This window comes from Pogonomyrmex barbatus, unplaced genomic scaffold (assembly GCF_055798465.1).
Source record: "Pogonomyrmex barbatus isolate J1 unplaced genomic scaffold, ASM5579846v1 scaffold21, whole genome shotgun sequence".
NCBI classification, from domain to species: domain Eukaryota; kingdom Metazoa; phylum Arthropoda; class Insecta; order Hymenoptera; family Formicidae; genus Pogonomyrmex; species Pogonomyrmex barbatus.
The window spans coordinates 1,697,016-1,712,603 of NW_028297118.1; the positions used below are offsets into that span (position 1 = coordinate 1,697,016).

A 15,588-nucleotide genomic window follows, 5' to 3' on the forward strand; every position below is an offset into this window, starting at 1 on the left:
GTCGAGCTTTTAAAGGTAGTGATTTTTCGAAATTCCGACATCGATTGCTTCCATTTTCCCGGTTAATAATGTCGTTATTTTTTTACATGGCAATTAACTTTAAAAATTTACAGCGCTGACAATATGGATTGCTTGTATAAAGAAGAACTATTTTATTTGCAGGTAAAACAAATAGGGCTTTATTTGTTAATTAACGAGCGAGTACTTTTTAGGAAATTGTGTATGGACTGCATATTAATATAAAATCGTATAAAATGTTTGATTAATGAAAGTAAGATTGGAACTTGCAATTGGTGATCTGTTCCAAAATTATATATATGTATATATATATATATATATATATATATATATATATATATATATATATATATATATTTTTACGTATTTGCAAAAAATAAAAATTGAGACTTGTCGCGAGATTGTAATTTGATGACTACTCTTCTGTTTTACTATACGACTTTTCTGTTAAATTTGCAAAGACTTTTTCGATGTTGCGGTATTGCGTGCTATCTTTAGAACTTTCTAGCCATACGAAACGAGTATCCGCATACTGTTCATCCACTTTGAAACTCCACTTGACATTCGTTTCCGACATCAAAATTTTACGTATCCGTAGCTACAGCATGCAGGCAGAACTCTCCAGATACTTCCAGATCCTTCGTCGTATCTTTCGCGGACGAAATTTATTAACGCAATGACGATGGCCGACTTTCAAGTCGATCCTATTGGTTTATGAATTTATAAAAAAACATTCAAAAATGGCGTTAAGAATAAACTCGATGAAACAATCGGTATTAATTGTATTTGATTTCTTTATGATGTAACAATTGTACGTAATAGAGATTGTCTGTTGGGAATAAAAAATGAATCAACTCGTAGTCGACATGAAATTTTTAATAATAATTTTTAGTAAGTTCAACATTATTATTATGTGTACGTTAAAAAGAATATTATTATGAATTTCTTCTGTATTAATGAAAAACTTGTTATATACCTGTATATCTAATAATAATATTATTATTATTATGAATGTATGATTTATAAAAGAGACAACAATGTTTCTGCACAGCAATAATTTACATAAGCAGGAAAATAGCTCGTATAATCACCGATCCTTTTTACACCGATATCTCGATACTCCGTCATCCCTCGATTCCTGTCATCGTATCGCAAAATCCGTGTAAAATAACACTATTATTGCGCATCGCCACTGGGGTCATCTATCAACGAAACATTTTCGTCGCTGGCTGCGTCGTTGGAATAATTGGGACGTACATACATACATACCGTGTAACTGTTCCGCGCGGGATAATTGCGTTCCACGAAAATTCGGATACGTCAATCGTTCGGATGACCGGCTGCCCCAAATTTATTTGTCTCCCAAAAAGATGAACAGGGAGGAAGAGAGGAGGTGGGGGGGAGGGGAAGGTCTCCACGAAGGCGACCGACTTTTCGACCGTGGTGTAACCACGGATTTACGACGACACTCGTTTTCTGCGTAGGGCAAAAGGTTTGATAGGGTGGGGGAGGGGGGGCCAGTGGGGAGATTTCGAAGTGGAACGTCGATGCGCGCAAGAGGGTGGCAAGAGGAATTGAGAGGGCGAAGTGTGGTAACCCGGTTGGACGTAGTCCAGGCATTCTGGAATCCCGACCGTCTCTCGGCCAGCTGATCGACTGACCGGCCACCGTCAGACGGACGGACGGACGGACGGACGAATGGACGGATGGGATGGATGGATGGAAGGGCAGAGCCGTCGGGGATGGGGTTCCCGTCCAAGCGGCGCCACGACGCCTCCCGGCTGCTCGATGTTCTCCAGTTAGAGGAGGGAAAGGGTTGCGTCGCCGGCTCTCTCGTGGCGCGCGCCCGCTCGTAAAATCGAATTATTAGTTACCACCGCGCAGGCACAATTCACGAAAACATCTCGTTAAATCACATCCTCCTGTGACCTCCTCGCTTGTGCATTTTCGCTTAAGCTTTACGCTCGTTTCTGTCGCGCACGAAAAATAGGGAAACTACCGCGTCATCCACCACTATTTCTTTTTTTCACTATGTTCTTTCTGTTACATTTCTTCCTTTTTATTTCCTTTCTTTTTAGATTTCAAAGTTGTTTCTCGAAATTTCATTTACATCCCTCCGTAACATTATTTCGATCTTTTTCTGAAGTGAGCTGAAAATATTTTTCTTATTTAAAGAATTAATTATGTTCCTTAGTTTAAAGATTTCCGTCATTTATTTTCATGAAATATTAATATCATTATTTTTACGTTTAAAAAGGTTCTAGTATTTGAAATATAAGACGAGTTAACACATGTACAATACAAAAAGTTAATTATTGTTTTAAAGATACGTGATTTTAAATATTAACAAAATTTGTCATTATAGGTATGTGTAAAACATTATATCACAGATATCTTCTTTTTTTCTATCTTTTTCTAAGAATTTAAGATTTATAACTATAAAATAAATATTTAAGTTTTAGAAAAATTTCATACAAATTCATCGTCAAGTTTAAGAGAAATTTATATTTTCTTATTAATTAAGCAAAAATATTTATATAATGCATATATGTCGATCAACAGAATTAAATTTAAAACACTGTTTTTGATGAAATTGAAATATTTCGAAACAAATTGAATTTAATTATGTACAATAAGTATACAATATATAAAAAATTATAGTTTTTTGATAAACATATATTACTTATATTTTAATGACATTTAAAAAACATGCGACGAAAAGATATATATATAATATTCAAACCATAATCATAACTATAATGTTAGTTTATCATGTTATATTTCAATTTCAAGATGTTCATTTCTCGAAATGAGCATTTTATAATCTTTTTCGTAATTTAAAAAAATTTAACAACATCTAAAGTTAACAATATTTACGCAGTGCAAATTAAATATTGCTAATACTATTTTATTATTATTTTAAATGTTTTAAACGATTTAAAAAGAAAATTATTTTTGAAGAATTAAGGAATAGAATCTTCTTAAGTATCCATTATATTTTTTTAATTATTTCGTATATAAAATGCCATTTATTACATTACATTTCTTTTAATTAAAAACAATTATTCATTGATTATTTTATTTTAAGTATTAAATAATGAGAATACGTTTAACGATACTTTTTAATTTAATTCCATTTATCCTACATATGTGGTTCTTCGAATTTACAACTCATTTGTTTCATTTCTCGAAATTCGCAACTATTAAAGCCGTGGAAACTATCTCGCATTGTTAGCTTCCAGTCAGCAAAAGTAATTTTGCCTTAATTTAAGCAACGCCCGAGCTGCATTGCGGAGCATAATTTACCTTCTCGACGGAGAATTATCCCTTTAAGGCGATTTGTTGCGAGGCGACGTCGAGCGGGGATTCGCGAGGAAGCTCATAAGAAGGGCTGGCCTTGCGGAAATCTTTCCCCTTGGACATTAAGAACGCTCCGGGTCGCGTATCTCACCGCAGAACAAACAGGGCTCTCGTTATGCCCTGCGGGGCTTGTGTAGAGTTCGGCAAACATTCGATGGAAGGTCAACGATACTCTCGACGACAGTCCATTGAGGTCGTGTCCAATGGACGAGCTCGGGATGTGTCTCCATGTGCGCGATATGCGAGGCTCGTAATGACAACGAAAAGGCCCGGTCCTCGTCAAAGTTTTCTCCGGTTAAACGAGATTAAATGTCGTAATTTGTCCGAAACTCTCTCGCATACGCTGGCGAAGTGATCTCAAGAGCGAAATCGAGAACTTTCGGCTCTCCGCACTAAGCTAGTTATAGTTCTGACCTGGAAAGCCGCCGGCGGTTGCATTTTTGGGCCAATGGTGAACCTTTACACGGTCGAGTAATTAATATGGGCCTTCACTTACATCGCAAACACGGCAGCTTGCTTGTTTCTGTTATGGTTTACATAGCGATATCCTTTATAGGGAACATCAGGGAATATCAAGTGACGTTGAGTTGATTTCAAATGTCTTGCGAGTTAGTTCAAATTGTTGTACTTTTGTTTTCTGATTGCCTTGCATTTTACGCGATTGATTATTGACACGTAAAATATTCAAATGGGAAGTAATATTATTTTTAGTAATTTTACAACTACTTTTTACAACTATTTTAATTTATCTTTATCTTATTTTATCTTTATTTTATGTATTAATATGTATTAATATTGATACGGACAAAGATAATTTATGATTCAATTGCAGCATTACGAATTAATTCATGAATATTTAATTAGGTCGTTAAAATGTTATGCATTTTTTATGTTTCTTATCTCTAAAGTAACTAATAACAATTTATCTCTAAAATATTTCTAAATTTATTTTAAAAATTTTATAATCTTATTTATACCTTTATTTATCGTCTTTTTTTTTGACTTTTGAATCGTGCGGTATCCGCGCTAGCAGTTGCAAACTTTTGTTGAAAATAAAGTCTGTTATTCACAGGGATTGGCAAGAATTAATAACTTGTGCTACTTTCAGAAGAACTCTCATTATCAGCTCGTGTGTGATAGCGACGTGCGAAGTGTATTTTCTTTCTTCTCAAGATCGAATTACGTGTCTTGAATCTTCCTGGAGAGTAGAACTGATTACATTGTCGAGTCCATTTTTCGCAAGACTCTCGCGGCTTAGCGGGTGTCGATTCCTCTCGAAGATCCAATCGTGGCCTGCAAGTATATAGCTCGACCGTATAGAACGAAGATAGAACGTAGGAAAGTCAACAAGGTCCTTCGATAATCGATCCACGATTTCACGTGCGTCATATCCCGTTGATCTTTAACCCAGCGTTCGATAAACAAAATTAACGACAAACTGGAGGAAGGTATTATCTCGATAATACGCAGCAAATGCGAACTTATGTTGGAGTTATCGAGCGATATATGCTTGACGTGACGTTAGGATGCATTTAAAGATGAAGAAAGAGTCCTTTTGCTAGAAGGATAGTTGAGAGCAATGGCATGAGAGACTCGCAGACGATGAGACAGACGGACGCGAAAGGCATCGGTGAATAATGAAACGAGTATCGCGCGACCGATCGCGCAGATCGGGGTGAACAAGAGGAGAGATGGAAGGGAAAAAAAGTTGGAGGAAGAAAAAGCGGAAAGAGGGAGAAATAAAAGTTGAAGGGGATGACACGAAAGTCGGCTCTCTTCGGGTAACTTAAAAATGGGGAGCGAAAGATCCTGAGAAAAAAATCTTTTTCGACGGTGCTTTCGCCTTTGCGCCCCGTAGGCCCGTGGTTCGTCTTCGCCGTCGGCTTTTCGTTTGGGCATCGAGTGAAAAGAAGTACCGAATGCCCGAAAGACGGCGTGGTTGTGCGGCACGGTGTGTGTCCGATGTTATCTGTGGTTGCCATGGGGATGCTATTGATTGGCCGACGCGCCGACAGACGTCACGGGAGTCGCGGCGCCACTCCGACTATTGCCCGCCGCCCTCACCCCTCGGTCCCGCGGACCAACAGTCATCCCCCTGCTACCCTCACTCTTGGTACCACCCTCATTCGCCTCAACGTGCTCGCACACGATGCAGTTTGTCTGCATGTACGTCCCTGTGCCGATACTCACGTGCACACGAATCCGCACATGAGTGTGACACATACACACACGTGTTTATCTAACAACTCCCGTACCCCATTTGATAACCCGAACTCCTGTGTCGTACAGAGGCGACTCCCTTTAATCGTCCTCTCTGGAAATGCTGTTGGGTGAAACTTCTTAGTATATGCCTCGGTCGACGCAGGTGACTACGTGAATCGTTTGCATGTGTGTGTGTGTGTGTGTGTGTGTGGGGGGGGGGGGCGTATGCAGTACAGACTATGTGAGTAAGCTATCCCGCATCCCCCGGGCGAGCTTTCAAATTAGATGGACATCAACTGAACACCGATGTGTGTTCAGTGACTTTTGTCCGTGGTTATTAACGATCGCGTTTCCATCTGGAAACAATTTGCGAGCCATGTCGGCCATTCGCGCAACGAGCTCGGATGACATGGACATTGTCCATGCGGAATGGGACGAAAGGGAGGCCGGAATGTGGCCGGAATATGCGGGCGCATAAACGAGCGGCGGGCAAAAGCGCGTGTCTACTACTTACGGAGAGAAAACCGCCAGCGCGACGACTTCCGCGACTCGGAGCAGTCGCCCTGGCGCCTGGCCGGTCGTATAAAACGCCGGAGGGTTTCCCCAAGCGTTCGCGAGTTGCACGCGAGTTCTGAAGAACGGAAACGCCCGGTGGTAGTAGAAAAGAGAGGTGGTGGCGATAGGACAGTTAGGCGCGCGACCGACCGACGCGGGGAGGGCAGACGGGAGGGAGTCGCTGACGCCACGTCGTGTCTTGGTGATCGCATTCGTAGAAATTGATCGCGATCTCTTCATAGATATTTACCAGAATGAAACGCAAATGACTTAACATAAAACTGTATCCAGTTAATAATTTGTTTTTTTTATTTCAGAGATTTTTTTTAATAACATAACAGTCGAATCACACAAGAAATAAGCTGAATGAAAAAAGATCTCTATTTATTTATGATTATGATTTGTAAATCAAATATTTTTACATTTTTTTATAACATAATTTTATCTGATGCGTAATATATTTATAATCTTTTAATGAAAATAACAGCACTTGTTTTATATTAATTTTAGAATATTAGAAATTGAACAGACTTGTAGCAGTTTAAAATTAAATTTTTTTCTTTAATAGGTTTTTAAATTCGAATCCTGAATAAATTGAAGTAACATTTTTCGCAATAAAAATTTCTCGCGGGGGACGGAAATTATATTTGATGATGGATTTATTAAAAGAAAAAATTTAATTTTGACCTTGGACCGTTGCGAGTTAAAAATAACGGCAAAATAAGCTGATAAGCAATTATCTTAAATTTATATAAATTCAAAAATATACATATATTTATTAAAAATTGAATTACATAATTATGAGGCAAAATTTTCTAAATTAACTAATTTTGAAAATAAAACATGAAATAATTACAATAATTTTACTAATTCCAACAAGTTAAATTAAATTGTGAGATAATAACTAGAGAGAATATAAAGTATTTACTTGCTCTTTCCATTTTGTTTACAAATTCTTAATATGCTTTTAATTCGTACAACGTTGACAAATTTCGTCGCAATATTAACAATTTCTTTTTGTGACGCGATTAGATAGCATGAAACACATTATATTATATCTGTCTCTTCCAGTTCGCGTTCTATTAAGAGCAAACGTGTCAGGTGTTGAGTTACAGCCACGGTGTCGCAAAGCCAGATGCAATTACCAAGACGTGGCAACGTGGATGATCGGTTACATCGTGGATGCGATTGGAATATCAATCACGAATATGAGTTTCGCAATTTTGGGATGCTGCTCACGTTACCGTTCTTGCGGCAAAAAGATAACATCGATATGGGCAAAGGCAGTCGAAGGCGACGCAATACCTCGATTGCGTTGTTGCCGTCGTAAAGATTTTTATTACGAGCAAGACTTTCCAATCCTCTATTAATCTTCTCGTTCCCCCCTCGAGCCGAGCATTAAAAATATTTAAATTGAAAAAAAAAATATATATACATCTTTTTGTTTTACGAGTTTTACTTTTCGATGAACTTAATTTTGTCGGATATTATGAGAACCATCCCAGTTTGTATTGCGATACAACTTCTTTCTTCGTGACGTTCGACACGTCAATCACACGACAATAAGTTTAGAATGTATACACTCTGAAAGAGATCATCTGAGCGGGTTGTCGCGTTGAAATTTTTACGTAATTAATTTTGATCGTTCAATTGCGAAGAATGGATTAAATGGTTACACGAGCAGCTTTGCCGAGTACTCGAGCATTATTCGAAGGGAATAAGATGGTTAATATCGCTGTAAGTTTGAGACGTCTCACTTCTGTTCTCCCATCCCTATTGGGCTTGCGAGTAGATAGATTACAAGGCGGCAGGTACTTCGGTATGCGAGAGAACCGCCCGCCTAATGTAATGATTATTAATTGCTGCGGTGACGATATGCAGTGCACGCAAACGCGGCGGTTGCACCTGCACCTGGGTTTTATTAGCGTCGGCAGTTCTGGTAGCTTCTCCAACTAATATACATACATCTCGGTATGCGCGGATAATAATCGTTGTTTCGAAGTTGTTGGCGCACACACCGCGCGGACGAGCCTCGCCTCGTGCCGGCTTGCCGACACTAATGCGTCGTGCTTTACTCTACTTGCCCTAACTGCGGATGTCGTCATCGTCGTCGTCGTCGTCGTCGTCGTCGTCGTTGAAGTGAATGTCATCGCTCGTAATATTATTGGAGGTTTGAGAACCGCGCTTATCCACCTGCCTTAACTACGTCGTAGTTATTAAGCAGGTTGCGACAGCAGTTAAGATTTAGTTTGGTCACAAACTGATATCTTGATATCCTCGATATTTATTGAAGATAATTTAATAAAGCTTCTTTTCCGAGCATTGCGAATTTCAGATGATTGACATTTTGTAAATCGACTTCATCCGCTTTAATTTGATACGTGATGTAGTCACATGGTGTAACGCCATGTAACTGTAATTTGACATGAATGTTCTTATGATACTATTACCTTGCCGTTTAAGGGAAACCTACACCGATGCTTAATAAACCTGTGACTATCGTATCAACCTCTCTGAGGCAAGTGCTATCTAAAGATCATTAGTCATCTCAAAACTTTACTATGAAAAGGATCAACTGCTGCCGATAATGTTTTGCGTAAGTTTGCTCCTCTAGACGCAAAATCTCGTGATATATTACTGTCATTAATATGTCAATTTATCATTTCTGGAATTATGTTTAAACGAGAAGATCGAGTTTCTATTTTGATTCGAATCAAATGACTCGGTTACACCAAAAATGATCGCGAAAGGGTTACTCGGTCGAGCGTAATGTCAAACCAATATCAAAAATAGAATTCGACAGGGTGGCTTCTAAGTTGTAACGTGACGATCGTTTAATTTTTGTCGTTAGTCCTTCGTTATTTTCTACTTGATGTCTTTGGTCTCTCATTTTTGTAAGATAAAGTAAAAAGATTGGAACCGACAGGCGAGAGAACACGGAAAGGGAACGAAACTAATTGCGGTGCCGCGCAGCCTGCTAGTTCCGTTATAACGACGATGCCATCTCGTTTGAGCCGATACGTCTTGACGTATTTTCGATAGTACGAAACTTTCATTCGCCAGATTATAACGAAGGCACTGGCTGGTTGGCAAAGACGGCCCATTCTTGACGGACGTTTCCATCCCCAAACCGATGTCCGCACTGGGAATTTATCCGAACCTTTCAATTCTGACGGTCTACCTTGTAAAAGACTTTTATGTATTATAAAAATAAAAATATGTTATTAATTTATAACGAAATGTAAGCATGCGATAATATGCTCAAAACGAATAAAAATTTCTTAATGAATTTTTTTAATTATACATCAATATGCATTAATTGCAATCGACGTTCCGTTCTTAAATCAGAAAATACAAAAAGCTATAAATGAAAGCGATATTTAAAAAACAAGCAATACATTGTAGAGACATACTTTTTAAGAAAAAAAAAAAAAAAAAAAAGATACTTAAACTTTGCAAATAATGTAGCAAAACAAAATATTTTTTGTCAGAAATATTGATGTGACATGATATATTAAAATAAAAGAGAGAGAGTAAGAGGGTCAAAGTGATTAAGATGACGCCATTGAAATCCAGTTTTGTTATTTACGCGATGTTACTCAATGTTAAAACGTAAGCTCGAGAACTAGAAAAAGGAAAATAGGAGGAACTGTTTGCTGCTAGCAAATACAATGGCAGGTATGCGATATACGGTATGAAGCAATCCGATTTACAAGCAAATGCAACATTGCGACATGCCGTTTCGATACGCCAATCGGCATGATTTTATTGTCCTAGTGACTGCACGCTGGAAGTTATCCTTCCTTCTCCATCCTCCTCTTACGTCTCCCTCGGTTTCCTATTTTTTTTTTTTTTTTTTTGTTATTTGTACACCAAACCGAGCCGAGCTGTTACAGTGCTACGGCAACGGCGACGATGGTGGTGACGGCAGTAGTAGCAGCAGAAAATCTCAAATAAATCCTTTCGTAATCCCGCATCGCTCCTTTCAGCCAGTCCGGATTTCCACTACCTTGCTCTTATGCACCCTCCCAAAACTCTTTCCCCTTTCCCTTCCGTCTCCCAACTGTTCTGTCGAGAGAGAGAGAGAGAGAGAGAGAGAGAGAGAGAGAGAGAGAGAAATTCTACTAGAATTTTACCGTTTTTATCCCTTTCCTCTTTCCCCTGACATTGACCCTATTTTCGCCATTTTTTTTTTTCCCTCTTATCCTTTCTTCTCGACTCTCGCTGCATCTTCGTTAGGTCATTCGCTTGGTTCTCTCTCGCGTTCGCGTATTCCTACGTAATTTCTACTTTCTCTCTTCACTTCGAGCAAAGTCGGCGCGAGGTGCCTCATAGATACACATTTGTTTCGTTTGATTTTCCTGCGCGACGCTCAATAGAGACCTCCTCGGCATTCATGCGTACCGTCATTACGATATCTGGCACCGCAAACTGCGACTGAAATGGCGGGGGTCCGCCCGGTTTTGAAACTACGTTCGTCACAGTCGAAAGCGCCAACCGGAATTGGTCGTCATGCTGCTGGGAACGAGACAAAGAGATTTATTGAAACAACACGAACAAAGAGACATTTTTTTTTTTAAGCTATTGGCTTTCCTTCCTTTTTTGCAGAAATCGAGAGCGATCGTTTCTATTCTGTACGCGGTCTGTACGCGCATGTGCTTTCTACTTTCCCTTTGATATATTTATCGCACTATTATTGCGTTACCGAACGCATCATCTCACTCGGCTCGGATCATCGTTCGTTTGAGTTACGTCACGCGATACCTCGGTTGCTTCTTAACCTCGCCATAAAAGAGCGTTCGTTTCGCACAAGTATGAAAAAATGCGTGATTTTTTTTCTGCCGAAGGAGAAAGTCTCCATTCTCGCGCCGTGTCACTTTTATCCGATTTAAGTTATCCGTTAAGTTATCTCTTTATGCTACTCCTTATTCCAGAATTATTATGACCGGATAAATGTTGCAATATTCAACATTGAAAGAAGAAACGCGCATAATCCGAGTGTGTATAGTGTGTTCCAAAGTAATCTTTGATTTAATATAAATGCACAAGTATTCATATAAGTGAAATTTTTAATAATTTTTAATTTTTATTGCTTAATAAGGATAATTAATTGAATTTTTGCCACGATATTTTCAATAATAATCTGATATATTTAATATTACGTGAACGAATTATTAATGCATATATTTTGCAAATATTTTTAATGAAAACTCATCGTGGATCAAAATGGTTAAATATTCCAATCAATTCTCATAAAAAAAAAAATCGCCAAATAATTAAATATAAATTCACTCAGATCTATTTCAATTATTTAATTAAAAAAGTGAAGAGTGTTTGACAATTTTAAGCCAGCCGTTGGATTAACAGAGGCAGAGGAAAGACTCGGTCTGCAAAAATGGATAATAAGATGAAGCTGTTTGCCTAATAAAAGTCTTTGGAAACGCGGGAAAACAATTTTGTGTTTCCAATTTTACGGGTTTGATCGGGCAATCTGTTCAAATCCGCGCTGCTTGACTCTCGATTAATTACTCAATGAGATTCGGGGGAGGGGGGGGAGGTTAACGCGAGCTGTTAAATTATTTACTTCTGACGGCTTTATCGTTTCCAACGTAACGATTTGACAATTTGACCGTTATGATTACATTTGCAGCGACTCTCCGACGTGATAATAACGTTGTGCGAGAAGCATGCGTCGTCAAGATAATCACGAACCGAAGGGGAGATGTATCGTTTGCCTGTTCAGATTACACGAGATAAATGCTTTTCCGAGATAAATACTAGCAAACTCTTTCGAAGAAAAATGACGATAAGCGATAATCGTAATATCGCGATTAGATAATTCGAGCTTGTCGGATTGTCTACAATTAGTCTTGTATAAAATATACAACATACAGATTTTCTCTTTATGCAGCAAAATTAACAATTAAAATTATTCCGATTGCGAGTGAACGTAAATAGCAAAACGACATGGTTGTACGTACTTTAAATTACATTGGCGCACACCGTGCAGAGCAAGTGGTTTAAACACTTATATAATAATTTAATGCACGTTCGTATTGCTCATATTATTTTCGGGAAACTTACCGACTAGCAAGCTGTTAACCGCTCGACGTTGGCATGATCGACGCGCACGTAGCGGAAAGTTCACGTTCGCCGTCTGGCTCGACGACGATAACAAATTCATTTCGAAGCCGCCGTAAACGATCCCCCGTTGAGCTATCCGCGAAAGTGCGCCCGAAGCTTTCGTAATTTATTAAAACGTCGCAGACACGAAAATTCGAACGAGCCTCCTGCCTTCTCGAGCCGCCTTCCCTCCGCGCGCGCCACCGCCGTCCCCCTCCGCCCCCTCCGCCCCCTCTCGCCAGTCCCCAGTGCGGATGTCTAACTCCTTCCCCCGGTCTCTTCGGGGTCGCTGTAAAATTTTCAGTGGATCCTGCGCAAGCGGAAAGTGGTACCTGGGTGGTTACGACGGACCCACGTCCACCATTTACACACGTTTTCTCGTGTGTAGTTGGCGCGTAAAACGATCGTGAGGGCGGGGAGGGGGGCGCAGGGGGAAGGATGAGGATGGCCGGGCTCGGCACGTGGAATAAGAATCCAAAAAGACGAAGGTGAGGAAGACGACGAAACGGCTCCCCGGGGCTTTCCCCAATCAGCCGGGGCGAGCTCTCCGCCGTTGCCGCCGGAGCTAAAATGCAGACTCGCTTCGGCCCTCGGCTTCCACGATATTTTCCCACCTTAAGGCCATCGCGGGGGGAGGGAGGGAGGGAGGGGGGGGCGTCGAATACGCGCGAACTCGCTAATGCTAACGCTAGCGTTGCCGCGCGCGGCATCGCAACGCCATCGCACACCCGGGGCAGCTTTTATACGCTCGTACGGATTCCATTAGTAATCTTTATGCGATCTGTTAACGCGCGCCGTGCGGAAAGTCGAAGAAGTCCTTGGAGGATTTCTTTATTCTACCACACCGCTCGGCCCCGGCGACTTTTATGGCGCCGAGCGCGCCGGGCTGAGTCTGCATCCGCATCGTGCGCGTCGTTACGTTTATATCGTTCTTCGCGAGAATTTCGGGGGGGGGATTAGAAACGTGGATACAGGTCGAGTTTATTTCGCAAACGACATTGCCCGCGAGAGCGTGGAGAAAGTATCTTCCTTCGATCGTTTTGGCGGCAACTCCCTTTTGACGAAAAATTTCCAACCATCATTTGTCGCGAGCATTCTTCTTAACATTTGAAGTTGAAGTAAATGACTTACCGTAAATTAAATCTGAGATTTTTATAAATAAATAATTCAAATAAATATTAAAATAACACTTATGAGATTATAGCGAAAGTCAATTTTTTTTATATTTTTAATATTTAATATTTAATATTTATATTTAATATTTAAAGTTAAATGACTTTGTAGTTAAAGCTGAGATTTTTATAAATAAATTCAAATAAATTAAATCAAATATTAAAATAACGTTTATGAGATATTATAGCGGAAGTCAATTTTTTTATAAACGCTCTGTAGATTTCATTTTAGAGAGAACTGATTCTTAAAAAACATTCTCTCTTGCTGATGCGAGAAGTTCTCGCATACTTTTTTCTCGCTGATGCAAATATTAAATATTAGCAATGAAAATACCTTGTTATTGTCATTTTTTTTTTATGTTGCTTTTTCATCATAAGACATTTAAATCAGCAAAATTCAATGAATATGCGTCGACGTTACTAATAATGTCTACATCTTTCTCAAGTATCGTTATCGCTGTGACGTTGCGAAATAAAACTGTGCATAAAATATTGTATTCGGTTGCCGTGCAACTTCTGCATACTCGCTTTAAGCGATTCCGTTAGTAACCTTTATATCGCTAAAGGAAAAGAAGGAAAATCCTTCGAGAATTTTTCTCTGAACGGCTTACCTCTAGACTTTCAAACGAGAGTGTTTTGCCATCTTATGCATAGTAGTACTGAATAAAGTTATGGTAAAATAACAAAATAATAGATAAAAGTTAATGCCGGTTAGTAGAAGGAAATGTTATTTCATCTTTGCATTTAAACACAAGTATTTATAATATATAAAATATTGTGTAAAATATTTTGTAATTTATCTCTACATTCGATTGCATTTTTTGTTGCAGGTAAGCGTGCTTGTGCATCGTGTTGAGAATTTATACGTAAGTAATGATGATAAATGATGGAAACAACGCAAAGTGAGTACGATACTGAACAGATGATATAGTATTTATTATTATAATGTTAAATATTATATACGCCACATATAAATATTTGTACGTGTAAAACAACTATTGCGATATTCCGAGTTTCATTCTCTATTAATTAGTAATTAGATACTTGATCATTCGCATCCCTCGTGTGCACATACATATATTTGATGAAGCCAGGTACATGACATGTTCTAATGAGTGCTACTGGTATCAACGACGCCATAATTGCACCGAATTACAATTTGCCTCGCCGATCGAATATATACAGTTAATGTTTGGCAAACGTACGTGAAGTTAATTCACGAAATGTCTAATAACTGATCGAATTTATGTATTCGTTTCATCGGACACGTAAGTCAACGAATCCATGATGAAATGAACGATTATAAATTTCCGTTGGTTAAATTTTATCGAGTACCGTAGTTTACTTGTGTACCTTCATCTTCAGTCACAGAAATATCGATTATATATTTATCTAAACTCAACTTTTGTCAAGATACTACGTTTTCTTTACACTTCGCATAAATTTCTTTATGCGCATGTGGGTGTGCATCTTGGATGTTTAATCATCCAAGATATCTTCTCCAAACTTTGATGAATTAACAGTCGGTCCGTTTGCCGCTGGTAAATACTCTTCCAGTCGCGGTCGTCACGATTTCCGGCGATTCCATCCTGCCGCAGCCGAGGCCCCGGTTAATTAATACACCTTTCATTCACCCGACATCAATAACCGATAACTTTCAATATAGCAATATCAATCGACGACTTTGTCCGATACGAGACGGAGACAATCTTGATGCATCTACTACAACACAAGACGCGAGCGATATAGATCTCCGATCCGGCGAATCCTAAGATCGATCAGGATCGATCTTAAGTATTCCAATAACGACGTTTGATTTAGGGCAAGTTAGGTCGTTAGGTCAATTACCCTCTTCTCTCCTCCTCCCCCCTCCCCCCCCCCCTTCCCCGTCCTCCCCGATTTCGGTCCGAGGCGATTCGAGACGGTTCAAGCGAAGCTATGCGCAATTAGACGCATGGGGGATCAATTTGACCGATCGAGCGATCACGAACTTCACCGTCGATCATTGATGGTTGCCGAGTGTTGCGAGCGAACCTCTTGAATCAGCCAGCGGAGCACTCACGTTACTTACGGACGCGCAAACACGGGAAGGCCGTTGACAAACGCCGCACACGGTTGGAGGAGATATTGCCGCGCAATTGACCCCATACTCCCCCCC

The 15,588-nt window shown here is 39.5% G+C and overlaps 1 protein-coding gene across 16 annotated transcripts in view; it reads left to right on the top strand.

Annotated features, from left to right (window-relative positions):
* Positions 1 to 14,332, top strand: part of LOC148936493 (protein muscleblind-like) — a 301,423-nt gene extending 287,091 nt beyond the window's left edge. For all 16 annotated transcript variants that reach the window (XM_089078059.1, XM_089078064.1, XM_089078067.1 and 13 more), the window contains one exon: positions 14,261 to 14,332. In XM_089078059.1, coding sequence (XP_088934185.1) covers positions 14,261 to 14,317 — 57 coding nt within the window. In that variant the 3' untranslated portion in view covers positions 14,318 to 14,332. The remainder of the gene's footprint in view (positions 1 to 14,260) is intronic.
* The last annotated feature ends 1,256 nt before the right edge of the window (positions 14,333 to 15,588 follow it).